The 27,890-nt window shown below is 44.1% G+C and overlaps 1 protein-coding gene across 1 annotated transcript; it reads right to left on the bottom strand.

Moving 5' to 3' along the window:
* Positions 1-320: 320 nt before the first annotated feature.
* scn1lab (sodium channel, voltage-gated, type I like, alpha b) lies at positions 321-27,890 on the bottom strand. The gene is made up of 27 exons (XM_034677623.1): positions 27,507-27,890; positions 23,608-23,927; positions 22,873-22,991; positions 22,482-22,571; positions 21,498-21,626; positions 20,670-20,761; positions 19,119-19,391; positions 18,132-18,195; positions 17,283-17,424; positions 16,812-17,018; positions 15,370-15,648; positions 14,713-15,054; positions 14,194-14,326; positions 13,880-14,118; positions 13,616-13,789; positions 12,369-12,725; positions 11,570-12,112; positions 8,254-8,389; positions 7,700-7,854; positions 7,444-7,617; positions 6,942-7,064; positions 5,870-6,145; positions 5,706-5,759; positions 5,486-5,623; positions 4,378-4,482; positions 4,008-4,278; positions 321-3,925 (listed from the first exon to the last, which is right to left on the bottom strand). Exons 2-27 carry the CDS (start codon positions 23,872-23,874, stop codon positions 2,733-2,735), a joined length of 6,075 nt encoding a protein of 2,024 aa, XP_034533514.1. The 5' UTR covers positions 23,875-23,927; positions 27,507-27,890; the 3' UTR covers positions 321-2,732.

Genomic DNA, 27,890 nt, shown 5'->3' with positions numbered 1-27,890 from the left:
GCTCATTTGGTATGCTGAGCCTCCCACCTCCCTCCACCACCTCCCTGTAATGAATCCACCCTGCATGCCAAATGTGCTTCCCAAAATAGCTTTTATTTTGGAAATCTAGGTTTTGAGTTTTGTTGCCACATCTTTGGTTATAACAAAAGAATGTCACTTTTCACATTTTGCAAATTGATACAGAGTTAAGTGTAACATGTACTTGAACCACATGAATGACCCTGTATTTGTCATGTTAAAGCAATCAAAGTTGAGATCACAGAGAAACTTCGCAGAAAGAAATGGCCTGAAATGATACAAAATAAAATAACAATCAAGCATTTACAAAAAATATGTCCTTTATTCTTTTGGCTTTAAAATGAAAAGACCATATGAGCGGACAGTAGTCACTTTCTTGCATGCAGTTCACTATAACACTACAAGCGCAATGAGAGATGGCTACTGATTGCTTCATGGTTTGTATCTACAGACACGGGGACCAAACATGTGTTTCATCATGTGTTGGAAATAAAAAGAGCTCTAGAAAAAATGTAAAACAAATCCGCTGACTGGAAAAATGCACTCGTATCTACAGTAAAAATGTTCTCTTCTAACCGGTGGAACAAAAGCAACCCAATGACCCCAGTTGCACAAGGCAAACACACCCTCACACACAAACACAGATGCTTACATTCGCTCCCTTTTTTTACAAATGTACACTGAGACATACAAATACACACACACCTAACTCCCTCACATACACACACTTACATTTATGACTGCCACATGTGGAATAACATAGCAGTGGGAATAAAAAGTGCTCTTACATCAAATGTAAGTGTGATGCATACTGTGGGCCCAAATAGCTATATTATTTACAAACTGAACCACTACATCAAAACCACCCACTTCTTGATTCCAACCAAGAAACAACATGAAATGTCATACAAATATTTCTGATATTATAACCTTTAAATGTGATATACAGTATTTGTCATGTCGTGGGCTGAAAGCTGTAACATGTACCTCTTCAGATCAATTCTTTACAAGAGCTCTGGAAGATGTGGGGAGATGGTGGGATGGGGAACAAATGCATTAGGAGACACTGCTGTAGGGCTGTGGATGAATGAGCGTCGTCTTATAAGGAATAGCTTTGACTCTTTTGGGAAATAAAAGTCTGTGCTGACTTGCTGAGAGGTAGATGAGAAGATTGATACCATACACATGGCAGTGCGTTAGCTAGCTTGGGGCTTCGGCCTGGAATTGATTAGCTTAGCCTAGCTTAACCTCAGAGTGGCTCAGGGCAGTTGGAAAAAGGGCGGGAAACTACATCAACTAGCACTTTTTAAGCTCTCAAATAAACTTGTTTAATGGAGACATGAATTGTTTACTTTCTTTACTTTGCTAATTAGCAAAGCACAAATGCACTCCATGTAGTTTTGCTAACAATCGATGAACTTAGTCTGGAACCTATTTGAACATACGGAGAGACTTAATTGTATTGCACCTTTTGTTTTCTATAAGAATTAGCTTATAGCAACTTAGGTGAAGTGGTTAGGTCAAGTGATGTAGAATTATTTACCAAGTTTCGTCATATAGGCTACTCAACTAGAGCTAATTCATGTTAAATCTAGTAGCTACTTGACATTTACACAATGACTATAATAATAATAAATTGTAGCGTACCGTACTGTATTGTACTGTACGTGTCGTATTGTAGTGTATCATATCATGTTCTTGAACGTGGGCTACTCAAATAAGCTAGCCAGATAATTTTGAGTATCAGAATTGATAATGGGGGACTGAAACTTGGTACATTGAATCCCAAAATGCTGTTTCTTTGGGTATCCAGTCTCTAACTAGCTAGCGGTTCTAGCTACTTTAAAGTCAGACATAGACTTGGTATCAATCTTCTCATAATCACGCAAAAAAGCAGCAGACAATTTTCCGAAATGTCAAACAATATCTTTAATGGTGTCTCATTCCTTGCATACATTCAGCTTCTCTGTACAGAGACTTGTATTTTCGAATGAAAAGGGGAGATTGCAGTCCAGATAGAAGCAAAATACAGATTTCAACACTCACTGATGGCAGCCCAGTGAATGCAACGTATACGTCCATTGCACTTAAACAGTATGCCTTTTGTTTCACCTTCCTGTACTGTAAGAACAAAGACAATTCCGGTGCTTGTTTCATGTGGTTGTTGTAGTTTCCAGCATTGACTTTTTCTGCCCTTGGTGATTTTTACAACAGTAAAAGCGCGGTGGACACATTCTCACGATAATGACACGACAAAGTAGAAAACATTCTTCCTCATTAAAAAAAGAAACCTTGGACATAAAAAAAGAGAACACAAAAAAAATGCAGAGTATTTGTTTAAGTGATACAGCGATTGTTAAATTCAAGACACTGGATTTATAGTAGTAGCAGCAGCACTAGCTACAGACAACTTAACAGTACACTCAAGTGTGTCAGATAGTAACAACAACCAATTGAAAAATCACAAGCGTTTGCAGAGAGGCTTTTCCGTGTTCCAGTAAAACTCTGGCAGTGTCTGCTGGATCATTTGTTTCCACTCTGAGAAGACCGAAAGAATTCACATAAGACATTACCTCACTCCCTTTTCAGGCCTATCAGCATCTCTCAACTCTTAATCAACACACAAGCGTACACGTCTATCTTCCCCTTGTTTTAAGCTGTAAACAAATTTCCGTCATGTCCCTGATGCATTTTGTTCCTTTTTTTTAAAGAGTCTATTTCTTTCGATCTTTCAAGTCTTTCCCTTTGTTTTCCTTTTCCCTGTTTTCCTTTTCATATTTGTCCTTGTCCGATTTCGTGACACTGTTGTACGAGGGCGGAGAAGCCGTGGATGGGGTCATATCCGTTTTGTCCGAGGTTGAGTTCTCTGTGAATTTGCTGATGACCATGACGTCCCTGTCTGGGTCGCGGATGCCCTCCTTCAGCTGCTCCTTGTAAAGAGCAGAGGCCTTCTTCATGGCGATGCGGATCATGTAGCGGCGGAAGGCTCGTTGGATAATTTTGGCCGACATGTCCTCCTGTTTGCGTCGGAGGGTGGTGGTGATGGGTTCGTAGGACACCTTAGAGGGGTTCGAGGCCATGAAGCGCTCCTCCATCTGCCCACGCAACACATCCATTTCACCACCTTCACCCAAGACTCGTTTCGTGAACGCGAACAGGATGTCCAGGCAGTGGATGCGTTCGCCACTCACCATTGGCAGGTCCATGGAGATGAGTTGGATCATATTCGGCTTTTGCATTCGAAGGGGTGGATCAAGGGAATCGGCAAAGTCCGAGAGCTTGCTGTACTCCATGAACTGAGTGGCGCCCGGGTCGAAACGCTCCCACACTTCGTAGAACATCTCAAAATCGTCCTCACTTAAGGGTTCGGCGCTCTCTTCCGTGGCTACACTGAAGTTCTCCAATATGACGGCTATGTACATGTTGACCACGATGAGGAAGCAGATGATGATGTAGCTAACGAAGAAGAAGATGCCCACTGAGGGGTTGCCACAGTTGCCTTTGTAGTAGTTCCCTGGATGCTCCATTTGGCTGTCACAGTCCGGTTCTCTTTTGTTCAGTATCGGCGCTAAAAGGCCATCCCAACCGGCTGATGTGGTGATCTGAAACAAACAGATCATACTGTTCCCGAAAGTCTCGAAATTGAACATGTCGTCGATCCCTGCCTCGCGCTTCACGTAGGCGAAGTTGGACATGCCGAAGATGGCGTAGATGAACATGACAAGGAAAAGGAGGAGGCCGATGTTGAAGAGGGCAGGGAGGGACATCATCAAGGCAAAGAGGAGCGTCCGAATGCCTTTGGCACCTTTAATGAGGCGGAGGATGCGACCGATCCTGGCCAGACGGATCACTCGGAACAGTGTCGGGGATACAAAGTACTTCTCAATAACTTTAGATAAAAACATCCCTGCAGAAGCAAAGAACAACACTCAGCACACAACTTTACACAAAATGTACTCTAAGTGTACAAAACTTGAAGACTTCCTTACCCACAATGGACAAGATCACCACCACAAAGTCGAATATATTCCAACCAATGGTGAAGTAATAGTGACGCAGAGAGATCATCTTAAGCAAACACTCCCCAGTGAAGAGCACGATGAAGACTAAGTTGATCCAGTACAGGATTCTGTCCATGTCATCCGTCTGGTCGTCTGTCTCCACCATCATGGTCACCATGTTAAGGCAGATGAGGATCATGATCACGATGTCGAAGGCCTGCTTTGTGATGCAGTCGAACACGCAGCCTTGAAATGCATTCTGGGGGCAGAGAAGGACAAGAGGAACAGAAGTCAATTTGTAACTCAACTTGTGGTCCATTAGTAAGAAGTAGCAGAAAGAATGTCGTCTGAGTCTTACTGCAGGTCGAGGGATAGGTTTCTGTGGTTTCTTGGAGCCCAGTTTCTTCATGGCGTTGTAGTATTTCTTCTGCTCTTCTGTCATGAAGATGTCCTGACCTCCAAAGTAAAAGGAGAACACAAAAGTTGGTTATAACCAGCAACTGTGAACAGGCTCTTGTCTCCTGGATGCATCATGAATGGGAATTGGCAGCACAGATATATGTACAATTTTAAAAGAAGCCAGCCTGTGTTAATGTTCAGTGAGAGACACAAGTAGCATGAGTGTGGGAAATAGTCCATTGAGAATAAATAGCATGAAGAACACAGTCACTTCGCTCTTATTAGTCAAATAAACGAATGCCCTCGCACCATATCTCACACTGCTCTCACATATCACACTCTGTCTTGCTCACTGAGTGCGTGATGCATGTCTGGAGGGAGGACTGGTGTCAACACTGGACAGCCATCTGCGTGTGACGCCGTGGCTTTGGGGCTGCTGAGCCACACATACTGATACAGTGTCTCGCGCAGTAGCAGGAAAGTAAGACAAGCCAGAAAAACACAGTGCAAAGTAACCCCCCTTTCCTCCTCCTCCTCCTCCCCCCCTTCTCTCTTTTAAGGGCACTGCCAATTCTACTTGTTAGTACTTGGCTGAATGAGCGGCACTGCTCCAGACTTTCACCGTGACTCTGCATGTGTGTGTAGGAAGGATGTTCACGGTGACTCATGCACCCCTCAGTAATCTTTGGCACCGTGCTACAGATAACGATTATTTCGTGGTGGAGTTTTTCCTTAAACACAGCTGCCGGTCTACTTTGGCTGGACCTGGACTTGTTCGGATGCTTTGCAGCCAGGCTTTGCATGTAGTTGGCGCAGGGTAGCACAGGATTGGCACCTGTTGTGGATTGGACTGTGATGGCACAGTGCAGCGTTAACATTGGGTTGGACCAACAAACTGGGATTTTATCCTTCCCTTGAAGGGTTTTTATCAATGAAAGGAAGGCCTGCTGTTAGTTCTGGGCAACACCTCAAATTATGAATGAATAAGAACCGTCCCACTGAAATATTACTGTTGCTTGAACTCTCAATCATGCGCCACATGTAAACTGTTCCTAAATGCAACTCATCTTCTTCTTCTGCTGGTTGAAGTTGTCGATGATGACACCGATGAACAGGTTGAGGGTAAAGAAGGAGCCGAAGATGATGAAGATGACAAAGTAGAGGTACATGTACAGGTTCACTTCGTAGTCGGGCTGTTCTTCCAACTGGAGCAAATGAAACAGAGGATAAGTGAATCTCAAAAAGATATGTTGTTTGAAAGTAACTCTTAATATTGCAAGGACTTACATTTCGTGAGTCCACGGCTGCGTACATGATGTCCATCCAACCTTTAAATGTTGCCTGGTAGAGACGAGAGGAGAATCAGTGTTGCAGTGTTGCAGTTGCTAGCTGGGGGTTGTTTTTTTTGGAGGAGTCAGTTAAGCTAGCTGTGTCTTCAACACTAAACTCACCACTTGCAGCAGCGCCAGGTATCCGGCCCCGACGTTGTCAAAGTTGATTTTGACATTCTTCCAGCGGGCGCTGTCGTTAGCCAAATTCAAGCACTCAGACTTGTTGTTGACGATACTTGTCGGGAGGGTAATGTCCGTGGTGGTGTTCACGCAGTGATAGTACTTCCCTGCGAACAGGTTGACGCCCATGATGCTGAAGATGAGCCAGAAGATGAGGCAGACCAGCAGCACGTTCATAATGGAGGGGATGGCCCCAAGGAGCGCGTTCACCACAACCTAGACAGGGTGGAGCACACACACGAACTCAGCGCTCCCCTACCGGACATACAGCTTCCAAAAATAGAGTGTGTTTGATTTTAGATAAGTGGCAATCATCTAATCACTTAACCTGATTTGACTGAGCTGTAAAGCTAATGCTACGGCTTTCTAGAACGAGACTGTTCAAAAATTCAAGTTCCTGCATTATTCAGAGCTGTATTTAATATGTAATGTCTGCATACATAAAGCTCTTAACACCAGCTACAAAGAGAATTTAACAACATCACAGTTGGAAAGAGGAAGGTGGACAGGTGAAAAAGCTAACATTTGATAGGTAAAAAAGCAAAACAGAAAAAAACCTTAGAGAGGCGGGATGAAGTCACAACATTTTGTTTGACTGTAAATGAAAAAAGACACACAACAAAGAAAAAAATTACAGGTCAAAAGGCACCACACAAGCAACGTCAGAGAACAATGCCTGAGAAGAGCTATATACAGTCACCTATTGACACAATGTGAACAAGGTCATGCAGATAGAAGAAGTACAGTGTTGAACTGCAAGGAAAAGGTAACTACAGAAGTAGTAAAAAGCATGCAGTCTTACATCCAGGCACCCTAAAAACAAGCTTAAACCATTAACTGACATCAAACATTAGCTATGTATAAATATATAGTATATTAGAGATACTTTAAGTGTATATAAAAGTTAAAAAGATACACTTTTATTCACAACCACAAGGAGAAGACAAGCAGGTACACAAAAAAGAGTCTCTTTAGCTCAGCAGAGACAAGTTGTTCTTCCAGATGTCCTTACCCTCATACCCTCAAACCGAGACAGAGCTCTCAGGGGTCGGAGGGCTCTCAGTGTCCGCAGAGATTTGATGGCAGTGAGCTCGGAGTAGCCCAGAGCATTGGCTACGAGACTGACCAGGGACACCTGAGAGAGGACGATAGAAGAGACACGCGGGGTGAAAGGTGAAGAATCAGGATGGTTCATTAGGCATTAATGAGGAGTCTGCATTCAATTAAAGAGATAATACAGAATTAAAAGTGTTAAAGCTGAAGAGCAGAAGAGTCTCATCCAGAAGAAGACAAATATGAGCAATGACAGTAAAACACACTAAATGTCATTAAATATTTGCTAGCACTAAGTCAGTATTTGGTACCTAGCAAGAAAGCCGCCATGTGTTATTTCTCAGTCTCATTTCTAGGCTGATTCAACTTTGATGCAACATATTTATTCCACATAAATTAACTGATTCTGAAGACTTCATGTTGAGCTTTAAGTCTTTTATGTATGGGCTGGAGATACGTACGTCCACAATGAGGAAGTCGAGCCAGCACCAGGCGTTGGTGAAGTACTTGACAAAGCCGTAAGCCACCCACTTCAACAACATCTCCAAGATGAAGACATACGTGAAGACCTTATCCGCGAACTCCAGCACTGTTTTGATGGTCCTCCGCTGCTCGATGTATATGTCCTCAAACGCCTGTACAGTGTGGGGAATATTAAATCACCCATATTTTCTGACATGTTCTGAGTCACAATGGATGTATGAAACACTGACTCACCAGCGCTCCGCTGCTGAGGAGGATCATAAATATGATGAAGGACTCAAACCAGTTGTGTTCCACTATGACGAAGCAGGTTTTCCTAAGATTCCACCAATTCTTAAAATCTTCGGCCTCTTCGTTGATCTGGCAGCACTGGAACCTGCTCACACAGCCTGCAAGTGGTGAAACAAAACTTGGTAACTCACTAAGTTGTAAAAAAAGTCAAAAAGGTTGTACAAATTTGGTAAAAATCAGATTTTGTCTTCTTCTATATTGTGGCCCTAACACTCCATTGTAGCTAAAGACAAAGGAGGGATTTGCAGATTCAGATTTGCACTGGAGGTGTGTCAGGCTAGGTGTCAGGTTACATTACAACCCAAGACTTTCCCACAGACTACTTCCCGTTCTGTTCTGCTGAGCATTTGAATTCAGCGTCACTCAGCTGTGAATCCAGCACACCAGGGGCAAAGCACAAGCAGTTAACGCGATTTCCTCTACCTCTTGAAATGTGCTGAGGGAGCATCTAACTCCCACCTTTCTGTCCTTACATCCCTTACATCCCCGCCCCTCACCCTCTGTGAAGCAGGCCTCTGGGTCCAGTGACTCCTCGGGCTCCAGCTCCTCCGAATCCACCCCGTCTCCTGGGGGGCGGATATCAACCGTGCTCCCCTCCGATGAGCTCGGATGCCGGGGCTCTATGTCGAGCTTCTGCATGGGCGAGGGAGAAGATGAGAGTAAAAAAAGTTACACTGCACAGCCTGGAGACGAAAACTCAGGGGTTATAGGAGCCAACCTTCTGAGCTGGTTAACATTGTGATTCTCTGTTCACATCTACCCCAGTGCCACAACTGCATACCTTAGTGTGGAGACTAGGCACTGGAATAGCTCACAGAGTAAGGCTCTCTGAAGTCATTGAATCATCATCACATGCAGCATCGATCAAATGTACCTACAGGCTTTGTTATTAGTTTTATTTGATGGCTCCAATCAGATTACATGGCAACACAAGCCATAAGGAGGTTGGCGTTACGGAAAGTGCACTGTGGGTACGTTTGATGTTACCTCAGTTCGAGGAAGAGTGCATGCAGTATTCCAGTGCATTATCAATCCAAGCCTGAAATAGTACCAAGCAGAACGTGTGCTGAAGTATTTTCATGTCCACTGAAAAATCAATTAATCTGTAATTTATCCCATCTTTAAAATCACTACTTTGAATCATACTTTTCCCATCCCTTAAAGCTACAGTCCCACCCATAAAAAGGCCTCTTAACGTCTTTATCAGTGGCATGAAAACACATTAATTCCATTCCTTGAAAGCAGTGTACAAGCTTCTTCTGTTGGTGCTGAAGTAGACGGATAACCACATTAGCTTACCAGCAAAAACCAGCACTGTGCACTGTTTATAAGACAGCATGTGGTCTGCCGCTTTTGTTCCTTTTTGTAAAACATAGGATACCCAGAAAACATGCAGGATTAAGTGTGGTACCTCCTTCCTCTATGCAAAACACAAGCTGGGATAAGTGTGTCTGCTGTTTTGAAGATCATTTAAATATATCATTCTTCCTATCTTTGAATTTCCTTGCAACACTCCTCTCAAACCCTGTGACCTTTGGGTTACAGTAATGTACACTACAACATAATCTGCACATTGAGAGACTTTTTTTTGTAAATGTGAGGTTTCCTGTCCGTTTCTTTATCAAACTTACTGTTATGTGTGCCTCATATCTAACCTGTCTTGCTTGTAAGATAGGAACATGTCATCCTAGACAGTGCAGCAGCTCTGATTGCAGTGGGACCCAGCTAATACGGCATGGGAATGATGGAAGCATGCTGCTCGCAAGTGCATCGTTTTCTGGAGAAGCGTTTCCATCTGGTTTCTCTTTGTCTCCTTGAGCAAGAAACCCATTTAACATCGTCTGGATGTGGATTTTATGATGTTTTTACTAAACCTAGCTAGCTTTTGGTTAGCAGATTTTGTTGGGAAGTTTTTCTTTATTTGGACAAGTTGGGAAACAAGATAGTTACAGTAGAACAAAATGAATAACAAAGGCGTAGAAGCAGATCTGGTAGGATTCTCTGTACTTGAGAGAAGTTTCTACAAGTTTGTACAACCCTAATTCCAGAAAAGTTAAGACACTGTACAAACTGTTGATAATAACACATCATCTAGATAATCTTAAGCCTATATTTCATTGAAAATAGTGCACTCTTTTCTACTGCTTGTTGCACTATTTTTAAATAAAGGTGGGGTTTAAATGGAAAACCATCACTATCTCTGTAAATCAACAGTGTCTAGACGTTTTTTGGAATTGGGGTTAGAAAGACTGAAAATAAGACCATTATCATAAATACATCTGATTTAATTTGAAGTGCCATGTGTCATCCGTTTTGCCACCCTGCAAAAATCAATCTTGCTCCATTTGTTTCAAAATTGTCTCCTTAGAATAATCTAACATCATTCCACTGCTATTTGAGTATCGCAGAAAACAAGTACATTCAAGTATTTCATGTGTGTATGCATGGGCTCTGAACCAGACAAATGAATTTTGTCAAACTACAGCAAAATTCATTCCTCATTTCCATCGCTCTCTCTCTCTTTTTTTTTCCTCCTTATCCTCCTCCATCTCCTCTCTTCCTTCATTCTCAAGCTCAGAGTGTTGGATGCCAATCAAGTCCCAAAAAAACAAGTCAAAAACCAAGCAATGAAATCAAAAGCAAAGAAATGTTAGATGACTATCAATGGGTGGTGTGTCGCTCATTCCTAATGGTTTGGAGCTGTAGAACAGCCTGATGTTTGGAGATAAGTTATGAAAGGGGTGGTGGTTGTGGTGGTGGTTGTGGTGGTGGTGGGGAGGAGGGGGTAAAGGGAAAACTCAAGGGTTACAGCATTGAGTGTGCTGCTGTTTTGGGAAAGGGAGGGTATAAAGCAAAGAGGGCGGGTAGGAGAGGTAGGGGTTGGGTGGGGGGGACGGAGGGCAGACCAGGCAAAGAACGAAAAATGGGCAATCCGTTGAAGGTATGAGAAAATATGTTGTTTGTCTGTAAATGGCATAGGCAGTCCTCATGGTTAGTGCTATGGTACAATAAAGTGGTCTTACAATTCTCCTCTCACTGAAAACCTTGAGAGCGCCTGTGACACCGCTGCAATAACAAACGGGGGGTTAAACAAAGTGAGTGAAACACACCAAAAGCTAGCATACAACCTCAAGTTTGCTTCGCAGAGAGCATATTCCTTGAAAAAATTCAATGCAAAAGAATGGGGGTGTTATTTTTACACTGGCTACTACTCAACAAGTGCACTCCAAAATTTTCACTAAGCAACAAAACATGCGTAACAGTAGGTAGAGCCTCCAGTTTGATTACAAAGTGCTCAAATATTACAATACACCAACCCCTTGATTCATTGATTGATGTTAAAAGAGAGGACAGCCTCATCCAGAGAGGGAACATGTGGTGCCATTGCTAGAAATAGTCTCTCGGGTTGTTTTTGAATCACAGGGAGTTGGCACCACACCCACAGTGGCAGGTTGACATCACCAGGGTGCACAGTCCCATTGCTCTGTCAGCTTGGCAACACTTAACGGCCAACCTGGCATTTAGTCTGGTGCAATGAATATTTTGGATATAGATAATTATGCACTTTGGTTTTAACTACAGTGCCATTTTGTTTCACTATGACTCAGCGTTATCTAGACACCGACCCCTTAGAGTTTACCAAGAAAAATTAGCTGTGTCATTATGTTAACAAGCACCTTTTTCAGGATCTTGACATATTCATACACCAATCAACTTGCTGTGTGAAATACCACACGAAAAAAAAGAGCTAATTAAATACTGGAAAGATGTGACTCAAAATATTTTCTACATAATGATAGTGTTTCATCTTACCTCCTTGCTGCCCTCCACATCAGACGAGTCGCTGCTGAAATCCTCCGTGTTCACGTTCTCAAAGTCTGACTCACCCACAGCGATAGGCACAGTGACTGTCAAGCTGGGGTTATGAATAAACGACATGTAGTCGCATTCCTCCATTGGGTAATTGCCCGCAGTGTCCCCAACGACAACCCCAGCAACAACCCCGACCCCAACCACCAGCCCTCCTCCAGGACGTCCGTTTCCCTCCATCACGTACACCCCACTGGGGTCTTTGGTGATCTCCACTGAAGTGTGGTTGGAGATGCAGTTGCCCTTGCCGTTGCTGTGCAGTTCGTCCAGTGGTTTGCTCTCCTCGGCGAGGACCGAGCCCTTGCCGGTTCCGCCGAAGCAGAGGCTGCGGAGGAACTGTCGGACGGCGGATTTGATGAAGGCGATGCCCCTCTGGATTCGGCCCACGGCAACCTGCAGGTTGTTCATCTCACTGTCTTCATCAGTGGCCGCCAGGTTGTCGGCGCTGAATGAGCTCAGTAAGAGAGCCAGGAATAGATTAAGAACCTGGAAACATGTGGACAACACAAGGAAAGTGAGTCCTGATTGGTCGCAGTGCATTGAAGGACTTGGCTTTATAACTATTATCTAAGCTACATTTAAGCTAACTCTTTTCATTAGCCTAATAGTACTAGCCAATAATAAGAGATTTTGCTAACACCATCCAAAAGTATTTTAGGTAGCATTAGAAGCCAACACTAACACTGGTCTCTTAACATCTCTACCAAATAAACAAAGGAAATGAAAACAGTGAACCCCATACCACCAGGTTTCCAATAACCATGACCATCATGAAGACAATCAGGCACATGGACTGTCCTGCCACCTCCATGCAGTCCCACATGGTCTCGATCCACTCTCCGCACAGCACCCGAAAAACGATGAGGAAGGAGTGGAAGAAGTCATGCATGTGCCAGCGTGGCAGCTTACAGTCGCTGGAAATCTTGCACACACACTCCTTGTAGCTCTTGCCAAACAGCTGCATGCCCACCACGGCGAAGATGAAAACGATGATGGCCAGGACAAGAGTCAAGTTCCCCAGAGCTCCCACTGAGTTACCGATGATCTTAATCAGCATGTTCAAAGTGGGCCAAGACTTGGCTAGCTTGAAGACCCTCAGCTGTTTTAAAAGAAAATACAGAGCAGTGTTTGAGGTCATGGATCTTTAAATACAATTTACATCAGGTGAACTCATACTGAACACATGACATATTGGCTTAGCTTAATACAAAGACTAGAAGCAAGGGGGAAAAGCTGCACAGGCTTCTTATAAGGATAGAAAATTATACCAAGCAAGACACCAAATATTGATTGAAGCGGCACATTTGCTGTAGTTTCTTATGGGTTTTGGACTAGATAGCTTTCGCCCCATGTTTGCTGATTTTAAGCTACTGTCAAAACTCTGGAATATCATTTCCTCAGGCATATTTGACATCTTTCACAAAACCACAATTTCACTTTCACTGCTGCCTGCATTTAAATGAAGAGCGTGGATCATCTTGGGAAGTTGTACTCAGCAGCTGTAGAAGGTTGAAGAAGCGTGCCCAGGCTGCCAATTAGCCTGCCCTTCTTCAAAATAGACAGTTTCTCGCACAATCGATTCAGAATCCTGATAATGAGGCGCTGATGAGCCTAACAATTGGGTATTGAGTTATTTTTCCACAAGATGCTCTACGTTCCCTATTTTAGTTCAAGTGGCTGCAGACTGCACTTATGATCTGTTCCTTCAAAATAATATGAAGGTTAACCACATGACTTTGTGAGTACACGTTCAAGAAACCTCTGACTGTAACTGCACAGCAGCAGTGAAAAGCTAATCAGGTGACTTGAAAAAAACACACCAAGCCCCAAAGGCCACAACAACCCTCCATGGGGCCTTCTAGTTCTCCACAAGAGCCATCATTACATCATTACCTCATTAATAGTATGAATGTTATTGTGTCCTTACCCAAGAAGTAAAGATGCACCTCAACTTTTCTCTTTCTCTTAATCCATCCATGGTGCACTTACCAATCTGAAGGACCTGAGCACAGACAGGCCTTCCACGTTGGCCAAGCCGAGCTCCATCAGGCTCAGACTAACAATGATGCCATCGAAGATGTTCCACCCCTCTTGGAAGTAGTAGTAGGGATCCAGTGCGATGACCTTGAGGCACATCTCTGCTGTAAAAATGCCTGTGAACACCTAAAGACAACAAAAGCATGATGTCAGATTTACACTCAACTTTTAGTTTACTTCTTTCCCAGTCTGAGTTTGTAACAGCTCAATACTTGCCAAGTTTCCAACAGAGAGGACACTATCGAACTCCTTCGTCATGGGGTAGTGCTCCATGGCCATGAAGAGGGTGTTCAGGACGATGCAAATTGTGATGGTTAGATCCACGAATGGGTCCATGACTATTGTGCTGACGACTTCCTTGATCCTCAGCCATGCCGGGCAGCAGTCCCAGATCAGGCAGGTGTTGGCAAATCGATACCAGCATGGGGGGCACTTCTGTCTCGACTCTTCCAGCTCTACAAAAAGGAAAGATGACTGCATTTAGCCTACTCTTCAAATATACACACAACCAAGGTTGGGGTTGATCGTACCTTCCATGGTGTTGGTGAGGATGCTGGCCACACTCATGGCTCTCGGCCTGCTCCCTGGCTCATCTAAGTAATCTGTGGATGGTTGGTGAAAGCCTGACCGGCGTTTCTTAAGCTCAGTATCTGTAGTTGTCCCCTACAGAAAAAGAAGAACATAAAGTTCTGTTCTGCAGAGGTGTTCCAAATTCTAGATTCTAGCCCTATGAATAAGAGAGTTGCATGGGCCCCCTGCAAAGGTACCTTCCATGGTCCCTCAAATTCACATCCCCCTCCACATTAGGGCCCACTATACTCAGTACCACTTCCACTTTGTACACAAAACCCAAAATACAAGACATCACAAATGTTACCTTTTAAGGATCCAACATTAACCACACAGTGTTATCATATAACTGAGCACAGGTTGACTGAACATGAGGAAAGAATAAATGCCAAACTATTCTTTAATCAACAACATAAGAACAAAGGGATGAGAATAAGAGAAAGGTCGATGAGAAAATAAAGCATGGAACCAAAAGTCACCTCAGGAAGCAGGAGACCTACAGGAGAGGTTGTTATTGAAGTCCCCCCGACCAGCGACACCACGCCGTTGCAGTCAACGGCGCAGTGCATCTTCCCGTTGGCGGGCAGCATGACACGGGGCGCCCCGAGGCTCGTCTGGCTGACGGCGCTGCAGCGGCGCTCGAGACGGCGCGGCAAGAACAGGGAGCCCCGCCGACTGTCGCTTTCCTCGAAGGTGCTGTGCTCGTCGTCTGCAAAGTCGTTCTCAGAGCCCATGTCGCGCGCCCGGCCCCGGAAGCTGAAGAGGCTCGCACGGCTGTTCCTTCGCGGTGAGAAGAGGGATCCACGGATACTGAGGAGGGACTAACGCAGGAATGGAACAAGGAAGAAAAACTGTGTTAGGGTGGAGAAGGTAGAACTTTGGAACACGATGGGCCAGAACATATATGAGGAAGACAGTCTAAAATGCTTATCTTTTCCTTTAATGTTCCAAACTTTGATGAGAGTGTACAGTTTTGGGCTTGATTCAACCCTGAATCTACAAGCTTGAATATATTCACTAGTATGTTTGTGACATGTCTGAAATGAAGCTCAACTTCAGTGCAGTTTGAGCTCCAAGGATACTCCACTGATCAGGTAACACTCACTGACAAATCAAATTTGTCAGGCAGTATTTACCTGGTTGGGTGAGGAGCATCTCTTCTCATAGGACAGCCTGTTGGCGTCAATAGAGAAGCGGAAGCTGGACCTCTTGATGCTGTCCTCGGACTCAGACTTGTGAAACTTGTCCCGGGTCCCCCTCTCCTCCTCCTCCTCCCTCTGCTTCCTTTTCTTCCGCCTGTTGCGTCGCTCCTTTGCACTCTTGGAGCTGAGCTTCGACGTCCCCGAGGAGGACTCCGAGGTGGGGCCCCCTCTGCCGCTGTACTCTCCGCTCTCGGTGGCTGCTGCCGCGGCAACCTGCCAGCCAATGGGAGCACACAAACACAGTTGTCATGGTGACCTGGTTGCCTGTCTCAGAGGCACTGGCGGACCGGAGTGGAGGAGAGAGGGAGTCTGGCAGATAAGAGGAGCAGCGGCAGCCAAATAAGCCTGAGACACTTTCTAAAAATGGACGCCTGCATGTTTTCATGAAAACCAAAAACAACACTGAAGTCCTGATTCTTAATAAACACCAGACGAAAGTAAAATGTGTGGATTATGGGTTAGGTATGGGTTATGTTTGCACGGATATGTGTTCTTTTATCTTAATGAAATGCTTAAGCGAAGCCAGGTTTGAAGATGTGAGTGGATCAACTTAAGTCTTTGACAAAAAACACCATCAGAGGCTCTCGACGAGACCCACACTGAGGATTTGAGAGTCTGCCATGGCAACGCCTGCACAAACAACAACAATCCGAATGTGCACAAGCCTGATAAGACAGTGTTGAGCCTGGAAGCTACTGAAAGAGCGAGCAGCGGTGAGACAAAAAGCAAAGCAGCAACCTTTCACTTTGAGGTAAGATAATGTGGTGTAGTAGGATTGTGTGAAATCCCAGAATGCCTTCCCTTCAACTATTATACACAATATTATATACAGATACTGCATATCTACCACTGATTCACAATCTTGTGCATCTTTTCTTCTCAAAGTATGAAGTAAAAGCATGTTTTCATGACGGCATGCAGGGTTGATACTTCTCTCTTGTTTTCTTTCCTCACTTCTTTCATGAAATGAAAGAGCAGAAGGAAGTAGAGTATACAGCCTAACCTCTGGGGGGTTAGCTGTAGCCTAAACAGGCTTCCCCTACATACAGATCTAAAGGGAATCATACATTTCCCCCTCAAGATATATCTGCAAAGTCATTTCTTGATTCATTGTATTCTCCCCATGTGGGTCTACTCATGAGTCTCAGTTTCACTGTAAATAATAAGTTTCACAGAGGTTTTATTCTGGCTTATTGACTCAAAATAAATAACTATTTTCTTGTGATTTTCTTGCAACTAACATGTCTTAAGTTGTAGATTTCTTTTGCTAATAAAAATACAAGCTTTGTCAGGTCAGTCTCAGATTCTCAGTGAACTCTCCAAAGCTCAACTCTAACATGAATCCAAACACAAACACAAAGAGATACAACTCTTGCCTGTGCTTCCTCCTGCTGCCTCTTCAGCTGCTCCAACATGGCCTGGAACTCCTCCTCCTTCTGCTGGGCCTCCTCGATGGTCGCCTGGTTCTGCTCATCATAAGCCATCGCCACAACAGCCAGGATCAGGTTGACCAGGTAGAACGAGCCCAGGAGGATGACAAGGACAAAGAAGACCATGTAGGGTTTTCCTGCCGCCCGCAACGTCTGATGGTTCGCCGAGCAAAGGAGGGAGAAATTGTTAGAGACTCTCAGAAAACCAACCATGCATGAAGGTATTTTTGTCCTTGTATGTCTTTGTAGTCAGGGTGAGACAATATTAAGTGTTCAGTTGTGGTTCTGCATTGTATTGGAACAAAACACAAAAAACTTACATAACTTGCTCAGAGTGTAATCACTGAATGACACACCCTGTAGAAAACACTCTGCAAAGTTTGAAAAGATAGAAAAGACACAGAGAGTTTCACCAACCTGTTGGTAGAGGTTTTCCCAGTAGTCCTGGGTCATGAGTCGGAACAGGCTCAGAAAGGCCCAGCTGAAGGAGTCAAAGCTGGTGTAGCCGTAGTCTGGATTACGGCCAGCTTTGACACAGATGAAGCCCTCTGGACACTGCCTGTGGGGACACAGAAGAGACGACTGTGAGTCTGAAGTCTACAATCTGAAACCTCTAGAAGCTATATAGGCTACTTAAATGAGGAACTAAGTTAACTTTGCAACATCTGTAAAGGGTAGTACCAGTCAAAATGAAAAGCAACAGGACGACTGCCAGGATTGTCAGGTGATAGGGGAACAATTGCAAGGAAACGACCCTATTTAGGACCCTTTTGTGACTCCTGGACACACCACGACTGTTAGTGGCTTATATCTTCAAGCTCTTCCCCAGTCTGGTCAGAACTGAAGAAGCCTTTCAGAGGAGAGGTGAAATTTGGGGGTGTGGCTTATTCAATTGACAGATGGGAGCATTGTAGCTAAGATTAGCGTTTCCAATATGGCGGATACCATTGTTGGACTTCATATGGAAACCAATGGGTGACTCCACTGAACTCCATCCATGTTTTTATACAGTTTATGGCCTCTATAATCTACAGTATGTTTATGTTGAAGGCTGATAAATGTCTTCCCATAACACTAGATTGGCAATTCAAATGAGAGTGTAATGTTAACACTCCCAAACACATTAAATGGATTGCCCCCATAGTTAGCCGACACTTTGGATTCCTGCGATGCCTCAGCATAGCACCGAGCGTCGACACTAATTGTCTATGCTCAGCTTTGTGCTGCATCTAATTGGCCATATAAATAAAACATGTCAAGCCTTACCCGGCGCCGCTGCCGTTCCCGCAGAGCAGAGCATCCCTGCGGCCGGGGAGGTAATAGTAATTATCTAGAGGAGAGGGGACACACAGAATGGTCAGTGAAAGCAACATCACAGGTGTGAAACGGCGGATATGAGGAAGCCGCACAGATCGATGGGGGGACAGAAAAACAATATGCACCCTGTGGGTTCCCCTTCAGGGTTTGTGAGGTGTAATAATGCAGAGAGAGGAAGGTGGTGATTTGCTCTTTTCTTTAACACCAGATAGCATTAGTCATCCTTTTGGTGAGCATGTAAAATAAGCACATTTGGGTTGGGATGCAGTCACGCCCACTCTTTTCTGTTACTGTCACTGAATCACAGCCAAAGATAGGACACAGCCACCCATAGGCTGTTAAATCCCATGTTTGAGGCGATGCATTTCTGTCGCCACCTTGTTTATTTTCAACAGGAAGTGGCAATATTTTGGACTGTAGAGTAGAAACACCTCTATTCTAGTGAAGAGAGCGGCTTGCTAGAATAAATTTGCCAATTATGAGATGCGTGACAAACTTGCACCTTAAAAAAGGCAGCTGACAAAGCAGTGGATGACGTCCTTCTTTTCTTCCCCTGCCATCACTTTGTTCAAAAGCTGCCTCACGTCTCCTCAATATCCTTCTGACGGTCAGTGAGTCACCCGCAGACAGCCCTTACATGGGCGATGGGAGAATGATGGTGGGCAGCAAGGGGTGGGGGTAGTGGAGGGTGTCACTGTTGTGGCGATTATCTGCCACATTTGCCTCATTCCCCCACCAGCCTTTGTTAGAGAGTGCGGCCCATGCTCGCAGCCATCGCTGTCACTCCTTATAAAGGCAGCAGGCCAACATGTCCAACCACAACCACCACCACCCTGACCCATCTCTGCATGTAAAGCAGCATTCATCTGACTCATGCCGTCTGCCTCAAACACTAACTTGACCCCAGTTGACACGGCTCTTTCATGCTCCTCCTACCCTCATCGCTGATGTACTCCGTCCAGTTGAACGCCGTCACGTTCGGCGCAAAGGTGGGGTCGAACATGTCGTCGTATGCAGTGATGTTGCTGCTGCTGCTGTTGCTGCTGCTGTTGTTGTGGATTGGAAAGCGCACGCACTTCTGCCTCAGGTTACCCATGAAGAGCTGCAGGCCAATGAGGGCGAAGACGCTGAGGCAGAACACGGTGAGGATCATGACGTCCGATAGCTTCTTTACGGACTGGATTAGAGCGCCGACGATGGTCTTCAAACCTACGAAGGGAAAGGGCGAAGGGATGGGAGGGGACATCGCAGAGTGATTACTGTTGGCTGATGACACCCACAAGTTTGTATGCAGAAGCTAATTGGAGCTAACAGTAGCAAGCAGCCAGGGGGATCTGTGGAGAGGTTCCTGTATGTTGCTAGCTTTCATACAGGAACCACGCTAGCACAGATCACTGCTAATCATGCACAAGAGAAACTATGTTTCTCGTGCCTGATATAGCGTGAATATTGTGTTTTTTATGTTCACCTCTATTGCTATTTTTTAAACTAGCTTCATATTAAACATACTCTCAAAACTTAAGCCAGTGAGTCCTTTGTAAGCTAAGCTAACTAAGCTAAGCTAAGAGGCTAATGCCTGTCATCTCTAGCTTTTTATTGCGTGTACATATACGAGTGGGGTTTCAATCTACTCAGCAAACTCTCAAAAATCAAGCTAGTGAGCTCTTTGTAAGCTAATCTAAACTAAACAAAGCTAAGCTAAGAGACTAATTGCCTGCCACATCTAGCTTTATATTGCATGAACATATACGAGTGAGGTATCAATCTACTCAGCAAACTAGGGAGTTTTCTTTATTTTTCCATACAATTTCGAGGTTAATTCACCATTAATAGAGATTATAGACATATTTACACCAATGGGCAGATTCAGGCCGAGCCAAGCTAATTGCCTGCTACCTCTAGCTTCATATTTAGTGTCATGTTATGAGATTGGTATTGATCTGCTCACATTACGCTTACAAAATTGAGCCCATAAGCCTAAATAGAAACCAGGAAATGCATTTTATAGGTAATCAGTTTTTGTGTCAGTGATGTCAGTGTTAGTGCTCAGAACGCCATTACCCAAACACCACTCACCATACAACAATGTCTCCAAAAAACACACAACATTGAACAAGACATGCACAGGAAAACAAGGTAAGGAGGAACCCTACACACACAAGTGCTTGCCACCAGAAAAATAGGCTTTTGCAATGTCTCATGCAGAAAGGAAAAAACAAATAGTGCACAAAATCTACTCAGAAGTCTCCCAAGGCAAGAATAGATTTCAACCAAAAGGAATTCTGCCTTAAAGGATGCATCTAAAAGCTATGAATCCTGTCAATCTGTGCAGATTGGAGCCAGATTCCAGCTTTTACTGGCCTTGGGACGAAGGCAGCGTGAGGGGTCGGCGACAGGCGTCATCAGGCTTTAGCTACAGTGAGATGTGCTGAGATGTTAGCCAGTCAGCGTTTGATTAACTCTACAGGGCCAGGGTGGCTCTCTCACCTGGGATGACTGATATAGTTTTCAGGGCTCGCAGAACCCTGAAGGTTCGCAGTGCTGAGACATTGCCCAGGTCCACAAACTCTGTGACATATCTGTAAGGGAAGGGAGGGGGGGAGGAGGGAGGAGGGAGGGCAGAGCACACGCACACACACACGCGCGCACGCAAACCAGGCACCCACACACACGGCAGGACGAGACAAAAGGATTTGGATGGGAAAGGGGAAAGGAAGGAGGGAACGGCAAACGGTCACGCACAGAGGACAAATGGCAGGAGTGCTGGCAGCAGGCGCAGGCGGCCTTACCTGGTATTACTGAGATAGTTTTCAAAGCTCGCAAAACTCTGAACGTGCGCAGAGCTGAAACATTGCCTAGGTTTACAAACTCTGTTATATACCTGCAGGATCAAATGCACAGTTACCACACAGGCAGAAATCCATTCAAAGTGTAGAAAAGCACACATGTGAGACAGAACAAGGATACAGTTTTTAACATTTGCAGCACTCTATGAGTGTAAAAAACAGCAGAATTCAATGTGTAACCTGATGCTAAAGGCCTTTTTAGGGTTGGAAGACAAGTAGCTCATGTAATTGAACCGTGCATGAAATACAGGCCAAGAAACTCCATGCTTAAAGGGTTTACATCCATTAAAACAGACTAGACTTGAGATTTTTGGCCATAAGCTTCAGATTATCCCGCCGCTCTTCCTCCTCTTCTCACATTCACTCATAAGCTGCCGGCCTGATTAGCATAAAAAAAAAAGCGTTTGGCCTCCTCATCTACGCCAGATCACGTTAAGCTGATCCTAACCCTGCTTGTCACAATACTTACGCCATGGAGATAACACTGAAATCCAGCCAGTTCCATGGGTCACGCAGGAAAGTGAACTTCCCCACACAGAAGCCCCTGGCCAGGATCTTGATAAGAGACTCGAAGGTGTAAATCCCTGTGAATGTGTACCTGGGGAAAAAACAGAAGAGGTGAGGAGGAGAGGAAGTGTGAAGATGATGGTTTACTGAGGTGTTGCTCAGAGACAAGGTAATAGTCTGGCTTTATTGGAGTTTTTCGATTTCTCCTGTTATGCTGGGAGTGAAACTACAGTTCCTATGATGCTTTGAGGATTAGAAATTACTGCCATAGAACTACTATGTTTTAAAAAAGCTAGTGACTATTGCCTTTTCACTCCAAATCAGATATACTGCGCTCACAAACTTCCAATTCCAAAAAAAAAAAAAAGCTCCTGTAAGGAACTTTTGATTTGTGTACATTTTGCGCCCCCCAAGGAGGAAAATCCCATCCCCGTTTATCATTCACTGAGAATATTTGCTGTGGAACGTGAAAAAAGAACTGCTTCTATAAGGTGCATTCAGCCATTTTGTCTGACACCTACCCCCGGCAGAGGTTTCAGCATTTAAAATAACTATATAGCAAAAAATCTGTATGCTGATGATGGGGTTTGCTTTTGCAGGTCATAAAGAGTCACTGACTTTAATTTCAGTCAATTTGATAACTAAAAACTCCTTGCATGAGCTTTAAACTATCATTAACTTTCAAAATAAAACTGGGTTATTTTTTTAGCTTTCCTGAACTATAACATACTGTAAAACTTCCAATAAAAGCCTGCCCCAATTAAAGGCAGGGTCCCTTTTAGAAGCCGGTGTGGCAGTATGTTTTGACAAGTCCTGTCTCGAATAGAAGCCTGAATGCATTAACTGTCTTTCTGGTGGTCTGTGTGTCTTATTTTTTGTACTGACACTCAAATGCCACACAGCACATTTACTGATCACCAAAGTGTGAGCAAAATAAGAGACTTACTCTACATTCTTGGCCCAATCCGGGGGGGTGCTGAGGGTCATGAAAGCACAGTTGGTCAGGATGGTGAACATGATCAACATGCTGAACATCGTAGCGACAAAGTCAAGGAATAAACTGAAACAAATGTGGTTTTCTTACAAGTATCCTTTCATCAAGCATCAAAACTAACACTTCTTACTCTTTATAGTACACAGTCTATTCTTAAGTGCTTCCACTGCTTTTCTTCCTCTATCATTCAGCTTGCAGTAAATCCTGGTGTATGCCTACATAGGAAGTCTAAACCAATCATGACATTAAGACTTAATAATCAGCAAATTCAAATCCTCCTTTTGTCTGGTAAACCCCCTAATCCAAATCAATGCTGTGTCCACGGCACACTTTGAAAGGATATGAGTGTACTAAAACTCTAATAGCTACCCTCCTCAGAGGGTTGAAGGGGTTTAAGATGTACAAGGCAGGAGTGGCGTTGAAACGGAAGATTGCCTTCCCACGATTCAATACTATGAAGGTCTGAAAGAAGGAGAGAGAAACATTTGTTTAGCATTTAAACCCTCATGCATTAATGTTAGTATAATATCTGCCCCCTGTGTATAAGAGGGAGGATAACTGGCGTCTCTTCAGGTCTGTGGTTTTTAAAAATGTAGCTGAAAGAGTCCACTCCAGGCAGGACATGTTGGCACCGCAGTTCACCTGGCACGGCAGCTCGAATTAGCATTTAACACCTCTCTTGGCTCGTGCTTAAAGGGCTCTGACTTGGCTGACAGCACCAAAGTTGTGCTTACTCGACACTGTACTTTGACATTGTTGACCCCCAGACTGTGATCCTGTGTGTAGCATTTCTATATACATTGTGCTCAAAAATAAGGGGTGTTCAATATTAAAAAGTTTTAAAATGTAATCTTCCTTCTCTTAATTACAAGAAAGCAGCAGCTCTCAGCTCTGTTAAGCAGAAGTTTACTTTAAGTGGGAGGAAATTGCTGCATCTCCCCATGTGCTTCCTTAAAATAGATCGAAGTGAGCGTCTAGCAATTACCTCTGAGCATGTAAGGGCTTGTTTAGAAAAGTACAGACCTGTAACCTTTCAAACTCAAGACAGACTTGTAACTTTATTATGTTTGAGGCGGACCTTCTGATTGCTGTAGAAGGTGTCCATGTCCTCCAGAGGGGTGGACACCAGGTGGCGAGGGATGTCCCCGTAGATGAAGGGCAGGGATTTCCCCGCCTCCAGGTCGCTGTTGGGCTTGGGCCCATTCTCATCGTCGCTGTCGCAGCGGCGCTCCACCCGTGGTCTCCGGGCCTCCTCCTCGGCGATGCGCCTCTCGATGGCGGCCAGCGACTCGGGGACGAAGGGGCGGAAGCTGTCAGGTCCGGGCGGTACAAGCAGCTGTGCCATCTTGTCATCCTGCTCCTTCAGCGGGCAGCGAGGGGCTCAGCTGGGGCAGAGAGCTGGGGAGAGAGGGAGGAGGGGGATGGGTCAGATGTCAAGACCAGGCTTCTGGAAATAGTTTGTGGATTCAGCTGTGGAGGTAGAGTATATTATCATCAATCAAGCCATATCAAATCAAATTGTAGTGTCATATTATATTGTTTTTATGGTACTGTTCCATACATAAACGTAATGTACGGTATCATATCGTATTGTATTGAATCTTACAAAAGTATTGTATCTTTCACTTTCACAGCTAGCCTCAATCTGCTTCTTATGCATATCTTAACATACTTGTTTTCCTGCTGCTGGCTGCCAAAAATGACATATTCCTTACTGAATGATTTCAGCTTGAGCCAAATCAAAATACCACTTTTTAATGTTCTGTGTGAATATGATGCATTGAGCATCTGATGAAGCCTTTCCTTGGATTGTGAAAGCTTACAATCCAGACTTATGACGCGTTGAGAGTGAGAGACCAATCAAGCATGGCTGAAACTTTTACAGCAGTGACTTTTACATAAGAGTGACTCACACGTTAAATTGCCATCAGATTTACATAGAGTAGCTTGAAAGAGACCCACAATGCATAAGTGGTCTTTGTGTTTGATTGATAACCATCTATTTATTTGTAATGATGGAATGCTTTCCTAATGACGTATACAGAGTCATTGTGTGATAAAAATACACCCTTTATGTATTTACATGCCTCTTGAGCTCATTTAGAAGCTGACCAATGGCTGCTAAAAGGCACTTTAAATAAAGATAGCCCTCTGCGTCTCGTCAACTTGCTTCAATCAAAGGAAGGGAGAGGTCACAGGTAGGGCGGCAAGAGAGGGGATAAGACAGGCTATTAATAAGGAGTCTGGTGTTGGTGACGTGCATTTAGCTGATTCACAGGGACACAAAAATAGCCAGTATCGACTAAAGTGGACAGCATGAGAAAAAAGGACAAACACAAGCCTCTCTGGAGGGAACCTAATCACGACAAATTTCCCGATTTGTTTTTCGATGTGAACTTCAACTGCTTTGATTGTTTCATCCAAAAAGTGCTTCCCAGGGAACTGGAGGCAGTAATTGATAACTGCATAATTGATTGGTATAAAGCCTCAAATTAGTAAAATATGAACTGCTTTCATTACAGCTCTCAGGGATTATTGATTTCCCCTTGTAACAATCAACCCAAACCCTTGATTTCCCTTGAAAACCATCAGCCAAACCTTGCACCCACAAGTCTGTCTTGTTCCCGTAGAAAGCACACAAACAAGGCCTTCCCCTGACCACAGGTGGGGCTTGTTCCTCGAAGGGCACCATATGAGAAAGCCCAGAGCTCAAAAGTCATGTCTCTTTGAGTCACTGGGCTGAGGAAATGGAAGAACAGAAGCCACCCTAGTGTGCGAAAACCTATTTATATTCAAAAGAGCAGAGGCAGGGTGAGTTCGTTTTAAACGCATCTGACATTTGGACTGCGTCTGAGTGGGAGGCAAGAAAAAGTCTAGACAACATAACATTTTGCAAAACACTAAGGCTTAGTGATCTATATATGACCAGTTATAGACTATATGTGTAACCAAAGCTGAACAAAGTCAAAACCTTTCATTTTAACTCCAAGGCACGAAAGGTCAAACTTTCATGGAGCCGGTGTACATGGAAAAATAAACCCAGAAACCTATCGTAACCTTACCACAGAGTTTTAGAATATGACACTGAAGTGCAGAATAATTAGAAGGTAAAAGTTAGCACATGGTTAGCCTAGCTAAACCTACTTGGTGTACCCTAGCTAAAAAGGTGCTGTCCAAGAGTGCCCTGCTAGCCCACCTTGTGAGTGTGCTCCATGTACTACATAACAAACTTTAATTTTATGCCTTAACACACCACAATGTTCAATATCCACCATTTATCAAGGAAAACACCAGAGGAAAACCAGAAATGGCTCATAAACTTTGGTCAGCCAAGTGTGGTATCCATTACTGCCGAGATGGAAGCTTATTAGGACACCACAGTGTCCAGTAAATGTTGCATTTCTAAGAACTCATCAGACATTAACTGGTAATTAATTGCAGCCTCTCCCATAGGGGCATCTCATACAACACATCTGCTTGTGTCTCAAAGACTGCCCCGGGACCTAGTGCACTGACATGTGGCCTGACAGCTGGTCTGGTATGAGCTGCTTGGTGGCGGTTGTGAGGGGGTGTTATGGGTCTATGATCGACCCTGTAGGCCCAACATCCACAGCCACCTCTGAGCCCGGGTATCAGGGTGGTCATCCCTGGAGTTGAATGCAATATGACAGACCGAAAGCATGGAACTAAGAACTAGCACATTGACAGCATTCATAGCAAAGAGGCTAGAATGCTATGAAGCTAAAGCAGCCAACAGCCAATCACAATTAACCTAGGGCAACCAGAATAGGGAAATCTGTCCTTTCTATGGCCCTCATCACGTCCGCATCACCACAGCGATAAAGCCTCCTTTAAGTGCCCTTGAGTTAAACACTTGCTCTATTTTTCCATGCACAGATGTTTCACTGTCCATGGTGCTGAAGAGGGAGGGCAGCTGCCTCGCAGAACAAACAAGTGGAAGCTTGCTACGATGAATGAGAACAAAAATAATATTGTTTTCGAGAATTGCTCGAGTGAGACATGTGGTCTCTGCTTGCTTTGAATGATTCAAATGTCACAGTGTCAAAGGGGTGCTGCTGTCAGTGGTGCTGAAAGTAAGAACGCACTGAAGAACATGCAACATGTGAAAACTACTGACACTATTTTAAATATTTAACTATGAAAACATTTTAAACATATTTAATACGATATATGTTAGCAGGTGTGTAAGCATTTCTATAGCAAGCCCCCTTTTTTAAGCACAGATGTTCACTGTCCATGGTGCTGAAAGTAAGAACGCACTGAAAAATGGAAGAAATTTGAAAAATACTGACTCATTTTGAATTATTTAACTCCTTAAAAATGTTATACACATATTGATATATATATGTATGATATATGTCAACATGTGTGTTAGCATTTCTATAGCGAGCCCCATGGTCCATGGTGCTGAAAAAGGAGAGCAGCTGCCTCACAGAACAAACAAACAAGAGGAAACCTGACTTATCACATGACACATTTTGTTCACATCAAAATATGGTGTTTCTAGAATATTCCAGAGCTCCATGAGTGCTCTCTGTCTGCTTTGTCTTTCCACGTTTCATGTGAGTGACTGAAATGTCAGCTGACATGGTGTCAAAAGGGCGCTGCTGTCCATGGTGCTGCAAGGAGGAAAGCACTGGAAAACTAGCAAAAATGGAAAAGTACTGACATGTATGAGTCATGTTTGATATTTTAAGGTGTAAAAAAGTAACGTGTGTTGTATTCATACATGTTTTTGCTTCTATAATGAGTTTTCGTGACGTTTACCCACTCTGAGGAGGGTTAATTGTCGCCTCCTTTGGTGCTACCTGTTACAGACGCTTCTATAGTACACTATGTTTTATTTAACGACCACTGTATTGATTTTCCGAACTCAGAGCAACAGATGGAGACTGGCGTGAAAGTATGTGCGAAATAAGATTAGTTAGAAAGCAGAATAAGGAGACGACACGATACCTTAATTGTCGCGGTTTCAGAAGGAGCCGAGGGGGCCGCGGTAGCTGTCGCCATGTTGATAATGTCTCCTCGTTTCCTCCATCACTCCATAAAAAAAGACACTTGTCCTATTTGAAGCGCACTAAAGCTCGTGGAATTAGCCGCTGCTGCCATGTTGACTTCCCCTCCCCTTCCTTCTTAAAAGAGTACAACCAGCGACACGACAAACAGGAGATAAATAACAAGGGAGGCGAAGCCACCGGGGAGAGAGAGACCGAGGTTGACGCTTTCATCAGCAGACACCCATCAACAGACCCTGGATACCACTGCTGCTCAAACTAGGGTCCGGGGGCCACTTAGAGTCCTTGGAGTGTTGGTTTCCTGCTCTTATTACGCGTCCTCACT

The sequence above is a fragment of the Notolabrus celidotus genome, chromosome 24, assembly GCF_009762535.1.
Source record: "Notolabrus celidotus isolate fNotCel1 chromosome 24, fNotCel1.pri, whole genome shotgun sequence".
Taxonomy (NCBI): Eukaryota; Metazoa; Chordata; class Actinopteri; order Labriformes; family Labridae; genus Notolabrus; species Notolabrus celidotus.
Note: the sequence above shows the minus strand (reverse complement) of the source record. Positions and strands in the feature narration are given on the sequence as shown.